This window comes from Gallinula chloropus (genome assembly GCF_964237585.1).
Source record: "Gallinula chloropus genome assembly, chromosome: 12".
In the NCBI taxonomy this organism is placed as follows: domain Eukaryota; kingdom Metazoa; phylum Chordata; class Aves; order Gruiformes; family Rallidae; genus Gallinula; species Gallinula chloropus.
The window spans coordinates 19900621-19919312 of NC_140097.1; the positions used below are offsets into that span (position 1 = coordinate 19900621).

Consider the following 18692-nt stretch of genomic DNA (forward strand, 5'->3'; position numbering starts at 1 on the left):
CTGTTATCCTGAGGCCCTAGTCAAAGGCTTGTGAGGCTTCTTTCACCCTGTGCTGCCTGCCTCTCTGGGAAGAGTGTCACTGAGGGTCTGTTTCCTTAGGAGGGATGGGTGAGAAGCAGCTGGGGTCCTGTGGGGGTGCAGAGGTAGGTGTGTGGGCCAGGCTGTGTCAGCTGGTAGTAAGGACTGAGTGGGAGTTGGGACTGCGTGTAGAGTCTGAGGTGGAGTTGGAGTGTGGTCCAACTCTAGAGGCTGGTGAAGTGGGGGTGGCACTGAGCTACTGCAAGTAATAACTGGGCCTCTTGTGCTTTGGGGGTCTGTAAAACAATTGGCAGCACAGGAGCTTGCTGTTTGTGGTGTGCAGGGTTAATTTTGGTAATGCTTTTCTATCCCAGCAAGAGGACACTGGTGGTGTGGAAATCATTCTGACACTCCTGAGTTGGGTGTGTGCTCTCAAAGTCCTTTGGGACAGGCAAAGTCAGGAGAGTGATGGGGGAAGATGCATTTAGGCATTCACCTCCTGTTTTCTAATACATGTTTTTAAAAGCATCATACAACTGTAAAGCACATATGCCTTTTTTTTCTTCTTAAAGGAAAACCTCTAGCCTGACCCCTGGAAGAGCTGAGATGGTTCTCTCTCCCTTCCCTTTCAAACTTCAGTGATGTGAATCTTGTATTCCTTCACCTCTGGATTAGAGATCTTCAAACTCTACCATTGGAAATAACAAGCTTTCCTGGTTACTTGCAGTTTCTGTAGCTGGGGGAAACGTTTTCTTTTGTAGCACCCAAGTTTCACAGAGGCTTTTTCCTTTCCTCAGCCTTACAAAAACTTTACTGGGCACAGAAAGTTGTTGGGCAGCAAATTACTTCCTCTGTTCTTTTAGCATAGTCTCATGTGTAGTTTTGCCTTTGATTTCCTCAGAGTCTATAAATGCTAAGCCTGGCAGCCTTGGAAAAATCTGTTTGGAGAGGAGTTGTGAATATTGGAGTATAGCATCTCTGAAACTTCACCTTGTCTGATCTGTTGCCAATTTCTCCTTCCCCACCCCGATTTGGAAAACAAGGTGCAAAGGTGGGTGTCAGTCAGTGAGGAGATGCTCAGGGACTGTGCTGGCATTCCTTGTGCTGCCCCTTGCCAGAAGTCTTTAATTACTCCTTAAGAAGGCTGGGTTCTCAGTCTGGCTTGTGTGCTTCTGATGGGCAGTGCCATTAATGTACAATGTGAATTGAATTAAGAGAGTCCTCAAAAGCCTGCCCTCAGGCTTGGTGTGTGCATCTGAAGAGTGGAGCAGGGGGCATGCCTGGGACGCTGGGCTGTTTAGGGGTGCACTGGAGAGGGCAGGAGCACGGTCCTAAGGGTGTCCTTGGGTTGAGGGAGCATCGGGAGCTCCATCAGCCTTTCCTGTTTGCTGGGAGGTCTGGGGAGCCACCGGGTGTTGAAGGGACTCAGACCACAAAAGAGCTTCCTCTGATTTGAGATCTCATCTTCACTGGAGCCAAGGCTTTGCCACCAGGAAAAAGCCAGCTGAGGGGAGGAGGTTACTTTCAGGACACTTATCAGCCCTCCTGAATATTCAGTGTGATCAGGACAGGTTATTGTTGTCTGAGGGGAACTCTAAAGCCGGCCCCTGTGAGTAACATCCTCGCTGGCATTTCCTTCAGCTGCAGAGTTCAGGTCCTGCCTGAACTATGGCAAAACTCATCACTCACTATGGCAAAGCTAATGGGCACCCCAGGGTGGATTCCTAGCACCCCAGGGTGGATTGGTGCTGTACTTCATGCTGCCTGGCCGTGGCCCCAGGCCATGTCTGTGTCCTGAGCTGAGGTGGGAGCTGAGCTGGCTGTGCCTGAAGGGTAAATCCCGCTGGTGTCTCCTCACAGCTGCGGAGCAGTTGTAGCAGGGTGTACCTTCAGGAGGTCTGAGACACAAGAAGATTTGGTCCTTGTCCTGCAGTTTTGGGAGGTTGTGTAGTGAAACAGTATCACTGAATTAATCTGGGTAAAATACAGCTTTTGGGAGGGCTGTCTGTGGTGCAGACCCAGAAAAGCAGGAGCTGGCACTGGTCACACACTGCATGCTGCCGGAGGCAGAGCAGAGAGAGCGAATCGTGTCAGGCTGAGCAAGGGACAGTCGGAGCCGGTGCTGCTGCCTGTTACTGAACCATGACCTTGTGCTGCTGTGTGGCTCAGCAGATGCATGCCAGGCCTGATACCAGTCTGATGGTGGGTTTTTCTCCCCGTGTGATGGTGGTTTTTCTCCCTGTCTGATAATGTCAGTGTTATGTCCAAAGAGTTTAGCTGGCAAAGGATTTATTTTCTTTTTAAGCATCAGTAAGCATGTTGGATTAATGAGAACTGGGGTGGAGGAGGAAGCCCAAAAAGGGGAAGAACAAGAAACACGAGGTCTGCAGATGTCTGCAGGCTGCAAAAGATGGTAGATCAATGGACTGGCTGATGACAGCTGTTCATAATGGTGACTGCCATAACCATCTCCATTCACCTGCCCTTTCTGTGGGGGATGTGGTGTCAGTTCCCTTGGGAGCAGGGGAATGCTTGTTGTGTTGAGACACCTGCTCTTGGGCTTGAGTTGTCTTCATCAGCCTCCACGCCCTTGTGTACTGTCAGGCCCTGCCGTCCCCAGCTCCCACGTGAGGGTTCTCAAGCTGGAGATGGACCCTGGGAGGAGCGGGTGCTCCTCCTTGGCAGGGCAGCTCCCTGGAGCTCTGTGGTGCAGATGGCTGCTGGGAGCAGCACCCAGAATTGCTCCTTGGTGTAAAGTCTTGCACAACCTGCTCTGTCAACCTGCTGCCCATATGGCAGCGCTGACCTTTGGAAGTGAAGCGAAACAGGATCTTGTGTGCTTTTCCTTGAGATTAGCTGCTCCAGCCAGGCCTGCTGGTGACTGTCTTCTGTCCTCCCAGCCACTGCAGTCAGTTTAGTCCTGCTTTGGAGCTGCTTTGTTGCAGCATGTGAGCCCTAGGTCTCTCACCTGTGGTCTGGTGACACAGCAGCTCTCCTGGAGCGCTGCTGAGACTGTCAAGTTGCTGCCGATCTCATTTCGCTCAGCTCTGCTGCAACCTTGGCTCTTTGGGGAAGAGGGGAGTCCTTAGAATCATAGAATATCCAGAGTTGGAAGGGATCCATAAAGATCATCAAGTCCTACTTCCCATTTCAAGTCCCATCTTTGGCCATCACCAGGAAGTTTTCACCTTCCCCACAGGTGGGAGGGAGTGGGTGGAATTTTGGATCTCAGTCGAGGAGAGTGGTTCATTGCGGCGCTCAAGCTGGATGAGGGCAGCGCTGGAGACCAGCGCCTGCAATCATCCACTGGCAAAGCAGACTCTGTTATCCACCTACTTTGGAGGACAGAGTAACCATAATAGGCCAATAGTAGCGATCGTTTCCTTGAACAGCAAAGAGCTTTTTGGCAGAAATAGTTTGGATTAAACATTAATTGCAGCCTGTTGTTGGGCAACGGTCCTGGGTGTTTGTGGATGGCGGCGTTCGCACGTTTCTCGCTGCGCTCCGAGCAGTGTCAGACAGCACAGTATGTTGGGAAGCTTGATGTTAATCAAAGCAGCCATCAGATTGTTTGCCCACCCATATCAACAGTTTGATTTCCGAAGTTGTTCGTTGTTTGCAAATTTGGACATGGAGAAACCCAACAATTAGATTCATTCCTGGACCCTGATCAGATGTTCCACAGGCCCCTTGCAGCCAGCAGCGTTCTTCTTACGCGCTGCCTGTTCTTTCCCTTGCAGCTCATTGTCACGGTGTGTTTGTTTAACAGGTTGTTCTGTCTTGGTGTTCTCTGAGTTAACCACTTCTGGAAACCTACCAGCCACGATCAAAATGTGGGGAGACCATCGACAAGGCAACAGAATGGGGTCTTTTCGGTAAGTATCTGAGTGTATGGTCTGTTTCAGCAGCGTTCTTAAATGTGATAAGCCACAGGAGCTTTTTGTTTGTCAGTATTTCTGCACATCCTCCCCTAGACAGACTATTTTCATGAAAGTTCTGAGCTCCTGGTGGAGCTAGGTATGGCTGCCAAAGAGTGGGCCAGTTAAGCGACAGTGTGACTTTCTCTTCCTTATTTCTGTTCCTTCTGCTGTGAAGACAGGCTGAGAGTTGGGCTGGTTCAGTCTGGAGAAGAGAAGGCTCAAGGGTGACCTAATTGCAGCCTACCAATTAAAGGGGTCCTACAGGAAAGTGGGAGAAGAACTGTTCACCAGGGAGTTCAGGGATAGGGCAAGGGATGATGGCTTCAAGCTGGAAGAGGACAGGGTTAGATTAGACTTTAGAAAGAAATTCTTTACTCTGTGGGTGGTGAGGCCCTGGAGCAGGGGCCTGTGGAAGCCCCATCCCTGGAGGTGTTCAAGACCAGGTTGGATGGGGCTATGAGCAGCCTGGTCTAGTGAGGGTGTCTCTGCCCATGGCAGGGGGGTTGGAACTAGATGATCTTTGAGGTTCCTTCCAACCCAGAGTGTTCTGTGATTCTCCATACCACCTTTCCTAGTGATATTTAGAAGTTTAACTCTTTTAAGCTAAGGTGATGATATTCCGTATGGATTTTTTTATGCCATGTGCTGTTAAGACCTGGAAGAGAAGTGCCTAAGAGTGTGATGTTGATTCCCTTCAACCATGGTGCTTGCCTTAACTTCAGAAGTACTGTTGCTTTCATTGCACACTGGATTTTATGGAAACCTTGAGAGTTGAGTCTTCTCCATGAAGCTGAGTAGACCATATATCCCCATGTCCTTGGGCATGCCCCTTCAAAAAGTGTTTTCAGATGTCACTGGAATTGTTTTAAAGATTTGTACATGACTGGAACTGTGCAGCACAATATTTTTCTTAGTTTCTATTCCCCTGGTTGGGGCTAGGCCCTGTGTTTGTAACAGGGCTCTGGGTATTAAAAACCAGGGGAGGCACCAAGAGCCAGGGTTTTCCTCTGTTGTGTGTAAGTCTTCTGTGCTTTACTCATGTGTCCACCTCAGTTAATTGAATATCAGCATAATAAAGGTACTTACTCATGGCATACTCTAGGTTTCTGCAATAAGAGTACTTCCAATGATTGTCCAGCTGCAATGTGTTGAGAAAACTGGTGACATTTGAGTGGCAAAACCCAGTTTCTTCCTGAACATGTCTAAATGGTATTGATAAGAGCATGACCGTGTCTTACAACGGTGTTGGTGGTGCTGTTCTGATTTTTAAGTGGGTTTAATTAGCATCGTTCTTTACTCTGTTGGGTGGGAAATTCTACCCTTGAACCAAGTTTTAATTGCTGTTGTATGCAGTGGTGGAACAGGGGGGTGTAAGGGCATCTGTATCTCGATTGGTTCGCTGTGCAAACCTCACCTTGCATTCTGCTGGCGAGTGATGCTGTAGTGAACCTTCAAAAAGAACACAGCTTGCTGAGGAAATGTCTGCTGATTTGGGTGGCATTTGGTGTTATTTCAAAATGTGTTGATATTTTATTATTCTTGGGGTTTTTTTTTAAATGTACTGGGCCTTGCTTTTAGATGAAAAAAACCCTCAGGTAGCACCATCTCAAAAAAAACCCCAAACAGCCCAAGGCCAAACCAACCAAACACCACCAACAAAATCTCATTGGCTTTTGTAAAACTGTCTCAAGAGGAGCCCTCTTCCTGAGTGGTTTTATGCAGCTCTCAGGAGAGCTTGTAGCTACGGTGTTGTAAACTCTGTGTAAGACAGCCAGTCTGGAGGCATGAGCACGAGATCGTCTTGAACGTTGATTGTTGGCATATTCCTGTGAGGCATCCTCAAAGTCTGACCTGGTAGCTGTCAGCATTTACCAGCTTAGCCTCCAACGTAAGAAAACAGAAAGGAATCTCTGTAGTAAGTTAATAGAGCATGTTTGGTAACCTCTGCTTTTATGTGGCTCAGGATGACGTGTTAAGTTAGCTGGTTCTAATACTGCCCGGAGAGCTTAAGCTCGAGTGGTTCCTCGCAGGCGTGTGGTGATGATGCTGATGAGCAACCACACCAGCTGGAGGAACCTCAGACAGCTGCAGAGCTGTGCACAGTGCAGGACTATGTGGATTGCTACCATCATTAACCCATTAATATTGCAGGTATTCCCTGTTGAGTGCTTCTGGAAATTGTGCTGAAATGGGAGCACCCAAGTTTACTTTCTCACATCTGTCGTATGCTGCCTCATCTTAAACTGCCACACATCAATATCTTCTGCGGATCTTAGACTGTTACACAACTCTATAAAAGTTTAGAGAAGAATGTGCTGCTGTGTAGATTTCAGACTCTGAGCACGTTATGAATAATACTGTCTTTATTTCTACAGTGGGAGCCAAGAAGAAAGGTTTGCTCCCGGGTGGAACAGGGAATATCCTCCTTCCCTTGATAGTCTTGCTCAAGAAAGACACTCTGGCAACTTCTCTGGCAGAGAATCACTTCCTTTTGATATCCAGGCACTCACAGGCCTCCTCAATCCTCAGTTTGCCAACAGAGAGGAACCTTCTTTCAGCTTTGGAGCTAGAGATGGACCACGTAGTGACTTCAGAGGTGGGGAGGGGCACCATGATTTCAGGGGCAGAGATTTCCCACCATCTGACTTCCAGGGCAGAGATGAGTCTCAGATGGATTTCAGAGGTAGGGAGCCACCCTCTTCTGAGTACAGGGGCAGGGATATGTACTCGGGAGATTTTCGGGAGAGAGAAGGGCCACCTATGGACTTCAGGGGTGGGGACGTTCCTTCAGTGGACTACAGGAACAGGGAGACGTTCCGCATGAACTATAGGGACAGGGAAGCACATAATATGGATTACAGGGGCAGAGATGAGCCTCCTTCAGATTTCAGGGGTAGGGGGTCTTTTGATTTAGACTTCAGAGGTCGGGATGGATCTCATTCGGACTTCAGGGCAAGAGACATGTCAGAGTTAGACTACAGGGGCAGAGACCATTCCTATTCAGACTTCAGAAATAGGGATGTACCTGATTTGGACTTCAGGGGTGTGGGCACCTCTGATTTGGACTTCAGAAACAGAAATGCACCATCATCAGACTTCAGAAATAGGCACAGGTCCCGGTCTGATCAGGATTTTAGGAGCAGAGACGTGGCTCCTCCTATGGACTTTTCAGATAGGGAAATGCCTCCTGTGGATCAAAGCCTTGTAGACTTTAGGCGCAACCAATCTACTGTACCTTTAGCAGAAAGAGAGGGCTCTGGTTTAAGCACCAGCAAGAGAGAGGAGTCTGCACTTGGTCTAGATAGAGCTGCCTTTGCTAGCCAAAAAGGAGAATTTCAACACTCGGAGGCACCAGCCAGAGAAGAGGAGCCCATCGGATTGGGTCTTGAAGATGACGCTTCACACAGTTTCCAAAATAGCCGTGGACCTCTTCAGGACCAAGAGGAGCAACCTCAGGCCTTTGCTAACAAGCAGCAACAGCAGCAGCTTTCTGGGGGGGAGCAGCAAAGATCCGATTCTGATCTTGGGTTAAAGGGTGAAGGTGACCTGGATTTCCTTGGGAGGCAAGACACTGACTACCGGAACATGGAGTACCGCGATGTGGATCATCGGCTGCCGGGGCACCAGATGTTTGACTATGAACATGGCAAGTCTTTTTCAGAAGGAAAGCCCAGCAAAGATTCTAGGCCCTATAAGAGCCTTCAGGTAGGTGGTTTTGTCAATTGCTGTTTCTGTTAAACGCATGCTGGCCAAAGAATGGAAGGAGCTGGGGAGGAATCCTCCGTTCATATCCCATCACTTCAGCTCTGTCCTAATTCACAGAGCACATCCTCATGCTCTGGCTTGTTTCAATGGGTGCCCTCCCTATCTCTAGAGCTAGAGTTCTTCTCTAGAGAAGTGCTGAGTATGTAGAACCAGATTTGGTTCAGAAAGTCCCTAAGTTGAAAGCGACCAGACAAAGGGAGGGCGTTAGGGGGAAGCTGTATATAAAGGGTGTCTTCTCATGTTTTCTCCTGGATGTCGCTTATGAGCGCTACCAGAGAGAAGCTGGTGCCTTAGGTGGGCCTGCGTAGGACAGTACAGCTGTTCCTACACATGCTTTGTTTTCCTTCAGAGTTAATTGAAGTCTGAGGGCAATGGTAACCACTGAGCTAATAACTACTATGGGATTTAAATCTCCTGCTGCTGGAAAGCAGAGGCGATTTGCCCGTTTCATTTTCCTGCTGCACTGTGCAGCTCAAGGAGTGTCAGAAGCTGGTGATGCTGGTCCTCCAGATTCTCTGAATCTGAACAGTGCAGTGGTTAAACATCTGGGCCAGCCTGCTTATGGGCCTCAGCCTTTGAACCATACTCTGCCTTTTTTGTTTCTGTGTTACTGTGTGTGTACCTTGTGAGCTGGCATCTCTCATTTCTTAAAAAAAACATCTTGATTGTGTGAACTCAAGGACCAAGATTATCGGACCTGTCCCAAGTACGTGAAGCCGAGCAAGCTCATTCGCCTAGGAGGAGTGCCTGAAACTGCCACAAAGGATGATGTAAGTGGGATCTTTTCATCCAAAATTCCTAGCAAAATTTTCAAAACTCTGTATCAGGGGTTTCTAAATGTACTGTTGTAAAGCCTGGCTAATGGCGTTCAGGTGGCCTGTCATTTTCCCCGCGGAAAAAAATCTCGATTTAGAAGTCATTGAGATGTTATTTTTATCTGATTATTCTGGGGTTTGTGGAGTCTGGAAGCGAGGAGTTTTTCTGCAGTCGTGTCTGGGGTGTTGGTGCCTGAAAGCCTCCGGACTCTTTATCACTCCTGACTTCCAGCACTGCTTTATAGATACCAGATACTGTGATTAACTTGTTCGTTCTGGTTTGGACTCGGAAGACGTGTAACGTCTAACTGCCCTTGTTTGTTCTTAGCTACTTGAAATTTCTTAAATGACACTGTATGAAGGTGGAAGAGATGCCTCCTGCTGATGCTGGTTTTAGTAAAAAAAAAAAAAGTGAAATCTAGGCCACAAGGTGATAGAAGTTTCCTTTCTAAACTCTTCCACTTTAAATTAGGATTTTAATCTATTTTTTTTGGTGGCAGTTGCAGACATGAGAACGCCTACACACAACAGCTTTTGCTAGGGTTAGCCGTGATGATCAGAGCTGCTGAGGCTTGGTACTGGAGAGCTCACAGCAGAAACTTTGTCTAGTGGAAGATGACAAGACTTGAACAGTCGTGTCCCTCCCGTGCCCCTTCCTTTTCTTACAGGCAGTAGTTGGCTGAAACCAGCATGACAAACCTTTGCATGGTTGAATTCGTGTGTAAATGATGCTTATTTATTTAAACAACCCCCCCAAATATTTCCCAATACTCAGGAGATGGTTCTCAGGTACTGCAGGAACTTAATGGGGAAGATGTGTCAGTTTGTGACAGAGTTAACCTAGGCCAGCAAAGCTCTTGGGGAAAGAGAACAGCACGTTGGCAAGTGCTTTGCTTTCTGAGGTTGTCTTCTGGAGACTGAAGTGGATTTTGGTTTTCCTGTAGATTCTCAACGCTTTCCGAGGGCCTGACGGGACACCCGTGAAGGACTTGCGACTGAAAGATTACAGCTCAGGTGAGAGTGCTTTTCCAGTGCTTCTGGTTTAGAGTTCACCAAAGGGTGTTTTCCATGCTGATACTCAGGCAGTGTGGTTAAAGTCGTTGGTGCCATAACTGCAGGTGTTTTCCAATGAAAATACCCACTGAGTTTTGTAGTTTGTCCTCAGAACTGATGGCTGTTCACACTACTGCTTCAGAGTAAAATGTGTGTCCCAGTGCCTCTAGATAGATGGGAGAGCAGTAGGAAAAACAGTGAGGCTGTTCCAATAGCCATCAGGAGTAAAGCCAACACTAACTTGGGACAGCATGTTAATTCCCAACCCCTTTTTTTTTTTTAATGGTTATTAAATCCTTTTGGATTGCTCTACATCTCCTTTCTGCCATGGTCTTACCCTGGAGCATGTCCTGCACAAATAGTATTCTCAACCTGATACATCCTAACATTTCTCCTTCAGTAACGTGAAGCTGTTCCCCTTCTTAGATATGAAGACAGGTTTTAAAAAAAAAAATAAAAAAAGAAAGTAAGTTTTGCAAACAGAGAGATCCAAATACTGGGTCTGGATGCTCTTCGTCAGTCAAAGAACTTCCCATCAGTGCGTGTAGGATTCTGAAGAAGGAAATGTTTTACGAGGCTGCTTTGTGAGAGTTGTGCTGGAACAGAGATGTGCGATGGTAGGAAACACGGGGTGAGTCCTGGCCATCCGGTTGGATTACACTGGTAGGGAATACCTGGAAACTGCAGGGGACCGTCTGACGTTCCCTCTCCTGCTCTGATGCTGACCAACAGCTCCTGCTCTGGAGTGAATTTCTGTCGTTTTCCAAAGGAAGGGAGAAGGGCAGGGCTGGGGTTTGGGTTTGGTTTTCTAAACTGAGGAAAGGAAAGGCTTTCTACTTTCATCTGTGCTTTTTCTTATTCCCGGTATGAGTTGCACATGAAGCAGCTGCAAGTCTCGGTGTCGAAACATTATATAAAGGCTTCCTATGTGTTTAGTAGCTGGGGAGAGAAACTGGGGCAGTTGGGTATTTCTCAAGTATATTTTTGTTTCTGGAAGCTGTCAAAGGAGATTGCACAACCTTCTGGTGAACCTTTGAACTGAAGAACACCCCTGTGTTGCGTAATCTGGTCTGGCCCAACAAGCAGGGTTTAAGGGATGCTTAGAGGGGTGGAAAGGAAGCAACGCTTTTGAACTGTAGTGCAGCGTTGCTGCCGTCAGCTGCACGGTGCTGACTGCACCCCAGGGTTTGGAACATACTCTGTTTTCACCCATGCTCATGTGACTGCTTAGGGTGGTTTGGGCTGGTTGGGGTTTTCTCCCTGAAACACATCACTCTTCAGTAGCAAATCAACTGGGAATCTCTTTGGAAGTCTCCTCTTGCGTACATTATCAGGACTTGCTGCCCTCATTAGAGGACTATTATCTCCTCCCTGTTTCCCAGTTCAGAGGCTAGTTGGGATGAGGCATAGTGTCTGAAGTGACATGCAGGAGCCGTCGTATCTGCTGGTGGTTGATGTAATTTGAGGGTTGGAGTTTGCTGCATCGCTCTTGTTTCGGTCTGTCTCAGCTGCAAAATTGTGGGGTGTTTGATGGGGGCTTTTTGTGGGGTGTTTTCTTTCTTCAAGTTTTTCTGGCAGTCGTGGGGGAGGAAAATAATGAAGTTAAAATTAGCTCTTCATTCCCGAGCTGTTCAAAGCTGCTGTTTAACCCTGTCCAGTGGACACCGGTAATTACGCAGTCTAGCATTATTCTAGGTCACGTGCAGACTCCAAAGCCTTTGGTTTGCCTTGTGTCCTGAGGCTGCGAAAGCAGCTGCTCGTTTAAACAGCTTCCTGATCCTCCTTACGCAAGATGGATGCGCCGGGGGCAGCCCAGGCTTCCTGAGTTGTGAAAACTTCTTCTGGAAATGGGGTAACTGGAAGCTGTAGTAAATTCAATCTAGCTTTTCACATTAGGTCATCCGACAGAGAAGTGTGTGAGGTTGAATTCCTGTTAACTTCTGAAATCTAAGCCTGTTTGAAACTAGAGTCACGGGCCAAACGGGGCTTTGTAGGACAGGGTGTGTATGGAAATATCCGTTAGAATTAGGGGCAAATGTGATGGATCTCTGAGGGGTCTCGGGTAGACCTGGGTGCGCTGGCAGCGTCCCTGCATCGGGTCAATGGGATGGCGTCAGCCTGCTCGGAGCGCCTGCTAAGCCTGTCTGAGTGGGTTGTGTGTGGTTTTGAGAGCTATCCAGAAATGTTAAAGATAACATTAATCATGAGTATGCATGTGGAGTGCGTTTGAGAGAAGAATGCCTGCAGCTGTTGGAGAACAATAAGGACCGTAACAAATAGCACACAATTAACTCAAAATAAGGGGGGATGGAATCAGTTTCACAAAAGGATAATGCTTATCATAAAGCTTATCTCAGCAGCTTCAACACGATGATTCCATGCAAGGCTCTTTCTGTTTTGGGGGGAAATTTATGGTTGATATTTTTTTTCCCCCCTCTTGGAAAAAGCAGCTTGACTTCTTTATAAAGCCTTTGCTTTTTACATCCTGTGTATTTGCTAAGGGAAGAGTATTTTCACTGAAGCCTGTGCTGAGCGTGGAACGCTGTTTTTACTATACTTGGTGTGATTTTGGTACACATTCAAGCTGTTTATTCTTTAGATTATTCTGTCTCTGAAGCCCACAGACTGAAATGGTGACTACATTTTTCAACAAGGTAGTGAGAGACCTTAAGAAGTGGCACAGAGATTCTATTTCAATCCAAAAGGCAGATGTTTTATAGACATTGACAAAATGTCAGTCAGACTTTATAGTATTACCCTACACGACAGTAACTCGTAACTTCCATCAGTTAGATTATTTTTTGCCTGTATGTTCAGACTGAAAGTATCAGATCCATTCGTGGTGGGAAGGCGGCTTCTTCCAACGCAATGTGTAAGCCTTGGCAGCCTGAGCTACATTAGATTGTTGGCTTATCTTCCAGCTTGCCTTTTCAAGTGTGTTTGGTCCTGTCTGTTCAGTTAATCACTGCAAAGGATAAGCCCTGAGGTGATAGTGGAATCTTCCAGAGACCACTCACTTGGTCTGCAGCCTCTCCCCGTGCCTCTTGCTGCCTCATGCCAGGGCAGCACTGAGGATGAACCTCGGCAGAAACAAGCGGTGATGACTTGTCAGAAGGGCTGTCAGTAACGGCTTGTGAGGTCCCCTCATCCCACCTGAAGGTACTTGGCTCTTCTCACTGGGGTCAAGGATTTTATGTGGCTCCACAGTGTGGGCCTCCCTCAGTGGAGCTGTTAGCCCAGGGTGAAACAGCACCAGGCTACTTGTGGCACCATCTGTCTGCTTTGCGTTGGTGCTGACTGCCAGGAACTTGAAACGGATACTTCTTGACCTTTGAGGACTCTTAAGGTGAATACACTCGGTTCTGGTTTTGGTTTTGATCATATTTTAAACTTACCTCCTCTCTGCTTCTCATCAAGCTTTATTTCTGCTTTCCTGACTGTATGTCAAACGTGAGCAAAGCCTGAGGTACCCTCTTGAGTGCCTGATGGGCACAGAACCCCTTGGCTCAACGCACACGCAGGCCCTGGAGAGCAGAGCACCCACAGCTATCTTTATCTGAGAGGGCTGTGCATGATGAGTCGTTTGCCTTCAAAAGATGCTGCGATGATGTCCAAGTAATAAGTGAAAACATGAAGTGTCTGAGCCTTCTGTTCAGACTCCTCTCCTGGATACAGTCTGTGATGGGAATGTGTGCTTTCCAGCCAGGATTCACGTTAGGGTTAGTACCACCAGTTGGGAAGAGCTGTTCAGGGAAAGCGAGCCTGAGAAATTGCTGGCAGCCCACGAGGCTTTTCTAGCTTGCTCTACAAGCCCATCTGGGCAATGAAGAGAAGCTTTTGCTGAGCTGGGAGTGTCTGGCAGAGAATGGGCTCACTGACTGAGATGGAGAGCGGTGTGAGAGGACCTGGAGGGATAACGTGAGCTGGATTGCAATCAGAAGCAGGGAGGTCTACTCCAGCCCCTTTATGTACCCCATAAATCAGTGCAGTGCTTCAGAAATTGGGAGATTTGGGTTTGTTAACCCTCTTCTGACCCTTGTGAATATTCACTTTTCAACCCTAGGCAAGGAACGAATGCTGTGCTGCACCCCTCAGGAGCAAAGCACCTGTAGAGGTGGGATGCAGGGAGGATCTCTCTGAGCAGCAGTAATGCTGGGGGCTGGAGGGATGTCTCCTGGGGTGCAGGTGGCGGATGCTAAAGGACCAGCATCCTCCTGTGGTGGAGGTACCCACAGGAAATGTCATGTAACCTGCACCCATGGCTAACCTCACAGCTACTTAATGGCAGCTGCCTGCTCAGCTCTGAGAAGTTTTTATTTAACAAGTACTTTTGACACTAAAGGTGCTTCGTTGCTTGCCTAGCCACCTTCTTGCCACCAGCATTTAGTTTTTCTTTCATTTCTGCAGACCTGACCCTTACACTGCTTGGAACTGCCCCCCTTGTCCCTCCCTTTGTTAAACACAAATGGCCTTGGCCAAGCACTGGAAGAAACTGGATTGTCTTGCTTGTTCTCCCTAAGCTCCGTGTCACAGTTTTGTGTAGCTGGGTGCTGAGAGGGAGACTGGGGGCTGCAGAAAATGGCTGCTGGAATGCTCTGCTGGCCCCCAGAAATATAAACATCAGGAAATTCAAGGCCAAAGTTGCTCTGACATGGGCTGAGCCAATCAGAGATGGATTCATAGCACCTCTGAGAATCACATATAGGAGAAAACAACCCGGAAGCAGCTGCATTTTGCCACCAGAGAAGGGAGCGAGAAGATGTAACGAGCTGTGCAGACACCAAGGCTGGGAAAGGGCAGGGGAGGAGGTGGCCCTGGTGCTGGAGAGAAAGATGCACCTGCAGCCCGTGGAGGGGCTCCACGCTGGATGGAGCAGGTGGAGACATAGAGGAGATGCTGTGACCCTGCGTTGGAATAAGCCCCTGCCAGCACTTGCAGCCATGAGGAGAATCAGAGACACAGAGATGAGAGAGAAATATTTGCGTCGGAACAGGTTCGCTGGGGGGAGGCTTGGAATCCTGTGGAGGACTGGGTCTGAGAGACACTGTGATAAAGAGATAAAGCCCTGTGGGAAAGGATTCACATTGGAGAAGTTCGGGGAGGACTGTCTCCTGTGAGTGAGACCCCACAGTGCAGTAGGGGGAGGGTGTGGAATGAATGCCACACACACCCCTCCTGGCACGGGGGGAAGAAGGGAGCAAAATTCTGACTGAAGTCTGCTAAGAAGGGAGTGGTGGTGGGGAAAGTGTTTTAAGATCTGGTTGCATTTGTTTTAAGATCTGGTCACACTCTCAACTCCGTTTTTCACTGTTCTTTGTAGTGTAGGGTAATAAATCAGATAGTTTTCCTTCTTCACTTTGTGTTGAGTCTGTTTTGCCCATGTCATTGCTGACAGAATGATCTCTCCCTGTCCTTATTTTGACTCCTGGGCCTCTTACTATATATTTTCTCCCCTGTCCAACTAAGAAGGGGAGTAATAGACTGATTTTGGTGGGCGTCTGGCCTCCAGCCAGGGCTAAACCACCACACTCTGCCACACTGCTGCCCTGTTAAATACTAATAAGCCCCTTAGATGAACCGTTAGAAGGTGCTTGTTGGGGTTGTGTTTGTTCCTCCAAGCACAGTCCGTCGTGTGAATCAGGACAGTGAACCATGGGTTTCAGGAATATTTAGGCTCCATCCCTGTAGCTGTACGTGTAGGGTTTGGGCTGGGATGCTCTTGGAGATCAGAAGCTCTGGTGAAACACTGCGCTTGTCCCCGGGTCCTGCATGTGCCACTGGTGCCATCGTGGTGCAGCTTCCAGCCTCAGACCGGGCTGGGAAGCTGAGCTGCCGCTCTGCACGGCGAGGGGTTGTTTCTGGAACCGTGCATCAGAACTGTGCTAAATGGAGACCTTCTGTTTCCTTTCAGGACCAATGCAGTGCCTTTGGGCAAACCCCCCTGAAGGGTGGGTTTGTTTCCTGCTGGTGGCTGCCTCGTGAAGAGGGCCTGGCACCAACCCTGTGGCGTTTGATTAGGAGTAGGTTCCACAGGGACTCAAGTCTTTGGTTTGGTACAAAGAGCGTGCTCTGGGTTGATGTGAGGTGTCTCGAAGATGTAAATCTCACTTCTCCTGCAGAAGTGTGTCTTGCCTGTTGTGTTAATTACACAGAAGACAGCTTGGCTCGTCATCCAGGCTGGTGCTGAGGCACCACAGGAAGAACAGTCTCCTATTGCTGTGTGTAATGCTTTGCACAGAGAAGATGTGTAGCCCACTCCACTGTGTCAGCCATGGGGCGGGCAGACCTTGGGCACTGCCTGGAAGCTGAACTGGTCACCCACGAGCTCCCAAAGCTGCTGTAGCACATGTAAAGTTTCCTCTTGAGGCATGGCCAGATCATGCCAGTGGTCTTCAGACTGGAGGGGCTCTCAGTGGTGCTCTGCCTGAAGCAATTGGTTCCTGTTTGGAGCCAGAAGAGCCTGGCGAGTGCTAAAAGAGCACTTAGTTGGAATTAAGCCATGGTCATCAATACCAGTCCTTGCTGGTTTTCCCCAGTATTGGCTAGTCTTGCTGGATTTCAGGGCAGTGGCATGCGCTCTCTTGGAAGCGATCTTGCTCCATCTTTCTTCATCTTGATGTGGCTTAGGAAACAAGCAGTAGGAATCTGTTTTAAGTCAGTGCTTATGACAGTGATCAATGTTGGTTCAGGGCTATAAGGCTTCTTGAGCAGAAAAGGCAACACACGTTCATCCAGTGCTCACAGCCCTTCTGACACACCGTTTTTACAAGTGTGCTCACCTTTTTTTTTTTTTTTTGCATCTCTGGCACAAAACTTCAAGGCTTTTCACATTGTGCTGACGTTATTGGGTTGATTGCTAAATGACAGATTGTATATCCTGGAGACCAGGTTCACACAAGCAGCACTTCAAAACCCAGCTCCTGTCTGCAGCACCTTCCCACGTGCGCAGTATTCAGTCGTCTCAGAGTTTGTGGTGTCCTGGCCTTCCTTGGATTCCAGGTTTCTGTACTAATATGATGTAACACTTGGTCTTTAATAAAGCTACAAACAGCATGTGCTAAGTGGTGTTTTTCCCTCCTCCTACTGTTCTGATATCCTCCCTGGGTTGAGAAGGGTTGACAGCTGTCTGGGGCTCTGACCATCGGTGTTCCTGTAGTTCATGGAGCTGTGTGTCTCTGAGGGCATCACGTCCTTTGTGGGTCTTGTCCTCTTGAGTGGATGGGCAGCTCTGTAGTGCATGTGTGTGGGAGGCTGTATGCTGTTCTACAGAGGGACTGTGCAAAGTGACAGGTCTTTTTCCAGCAGCCAGGTGCAGCTTGTAAACACCCAGCCTCTGAAAGGAATCAGGGACTGGGCTTGTTGCAGATTGCCCTGTTTAGCATTCAACAGCAAACTCTTGTGGTACAGCTCTTCAGCTTTAGTAGCTCTGAAGACCAATTTATCTGTGCAGTAAAGAGATCTGACAAACTTATGGATGCTCCGAATCCACCAGCTGGTATTGAGAGAGTTCTTGGGTTGGGCTTCTGAGCTCGTGTTAGCGCAGATAGATTGCCACCGTTGCCGGCTGTGCTGCGGGGCTGCCCTCCAAGTTCCAGCCTGTGTGGACAGCTTGTTTTTCCCTGCTCACCATGGAAGGCATTACACCCCTGCCCATCCTCACCCCAATGGCAGGACGTGCTGCTTAAGCACAGGTATGGCCACTGCTGTGTGTGTTCAGGAGCTTCTGGCTGCTCCTTGGAAGCATTGAGTATAAGATGCCTGCTAATCATAGTATGCTGTGATAACAGAGGTACAGAGAAAGCCCTGTGCTTCCCAGCGTGCTCGTGTGATGAGGTATTCACTCTTTAGCATGGATGAATGACATCTGCATCTTCCCTTAGAGAAAATGAGAAAACTGGTGTGGGGTCATGGGCTTGTTGCCAGAGTCTCCTGCGAGCGTGATTCCTGTCAACCAAGGAACAGCAGCTTGTCTGAGAAGAGCGTGCAAAACCCATTCTCTGCTCCCCAACTGCGCAAAGGTCAGCGTGGGAGATTGCAACTTGTTTTGAGGGATGTGGAAGTCCTTCACGGTCACCCCATACTGTGTCATAGTTGGCCTTTGAAGCAATAGAACCTCTCTAACATGGATGCAACCGTAGAGGGTTTCCTCAGCTCCTCTCTCTGCATGCTGTCTCTGGAGAGAGCAAGCAACAAGAACGCCCTTGCTTCAAAGGCTGGCCCTGCCCCTGGTTTACTGTGCTGTCTCTGAGCCCTATGAGTGCCCAAAACTGCAAATGCTTTTATTCTGTGGCCGTTCTGTGCCATCCCACAGGAAAAAACAATAAGCACAGCGTCATTGGGATGGATGAGAAGGTCTCTGCCTATGGAGAGTCCCCGTCATCATCCCCTGCCCTGCGGGTGTGTGGCCCCAGCTGGCAGATGCAGGGACCTCCCATGGGTTGGCAGCAGCCCAGCTCTGCCATTCAGCATGGCAGCCTGTCAAACAGAGCTGCTTTAGCAGGACACCATCCTCTTGCTTTTGGGATGAGAGGGGAGAGGATGTCTTTGTTTTGCACCCCAGCAGTCAGGTTTTCAGACAGCAGGTGATGGCTCACCGTGGCCTTCAGGTTACCTAATGCCTTAAGCTTGCAGGGCGGGCGGTAGAGTGACATACCTCATGCTTGTTCCTGGAATCAAGGAGCCGGATCACCCCTCGAGTTGGATGCCTTTGTCATGCTGCCATCACGCCTTCTTTCCAAAAGTATCCTTGGTTTGGCACAGGCAGCGCTGTTGGCGTTACGTGATCTTTTCATTTGGCCTCCTAAAATTCCGGAGGGGATTTTAATGTTTGAAATTTCGGTGATGTCTTCACGCTGCTTACAGCCCCTCTCCCAACAGCACTACGGGTTTCCTTTATTTAGGTCTTTGACATAAGGAACTATCATGAAGTAACACATTACTGCGTGTCAGTTGTTCAGCAGAAACTCTGCGCGTATGGAAACAAGTCTTATTTTAAATCCCAAGTCTTTGATCTTTTATCTGAAGCCAAAGAACAGTGATTTTTGAGTCAGGCTTTCAGGGTTTTTAGCCAAGCCGTGGCATGCTAACAGGGACCCGCTGTCAGATTTCACTTTGCTAAAAC

At 48.4% G+C, this 18692-nt stretch overlaps 1 protein-coding gene across 1 annotated transcript in view; it reads left to right on the plus strand.

Annotated features, from left to right (window-relative positions):
* Positions 1 to 3849: 3849 nt before the first annotated feature.
* RBM6 (RNA binding motif protein 6) overlaps positions 3850 to 18692 on the plus strand; it is a gene marked incomplete at its 5' end in the record, with an annotated part of 54035 nt that continues 39192 nt past the window's right edge. Inside the window, 4 exons of the mRNA XM_084269486.1 lie at positions 3850 to 3893; positions 6314 to 7643; positions 8384 to 8473; positions 9463 to 9532. Of these exons, the coding sequence (XP_084125612.1) occupies positions 3850 to 3893; positions 6314 to 7643; positions 8384 to 8473; positions 9463 to 9532 (1534 nt within the window). The remainder of the gene's footprint in view (positions 3894 to 6313; positions 7644 to 8383; positions 8474 to 9462; positions 9533 to 18692) is intronic.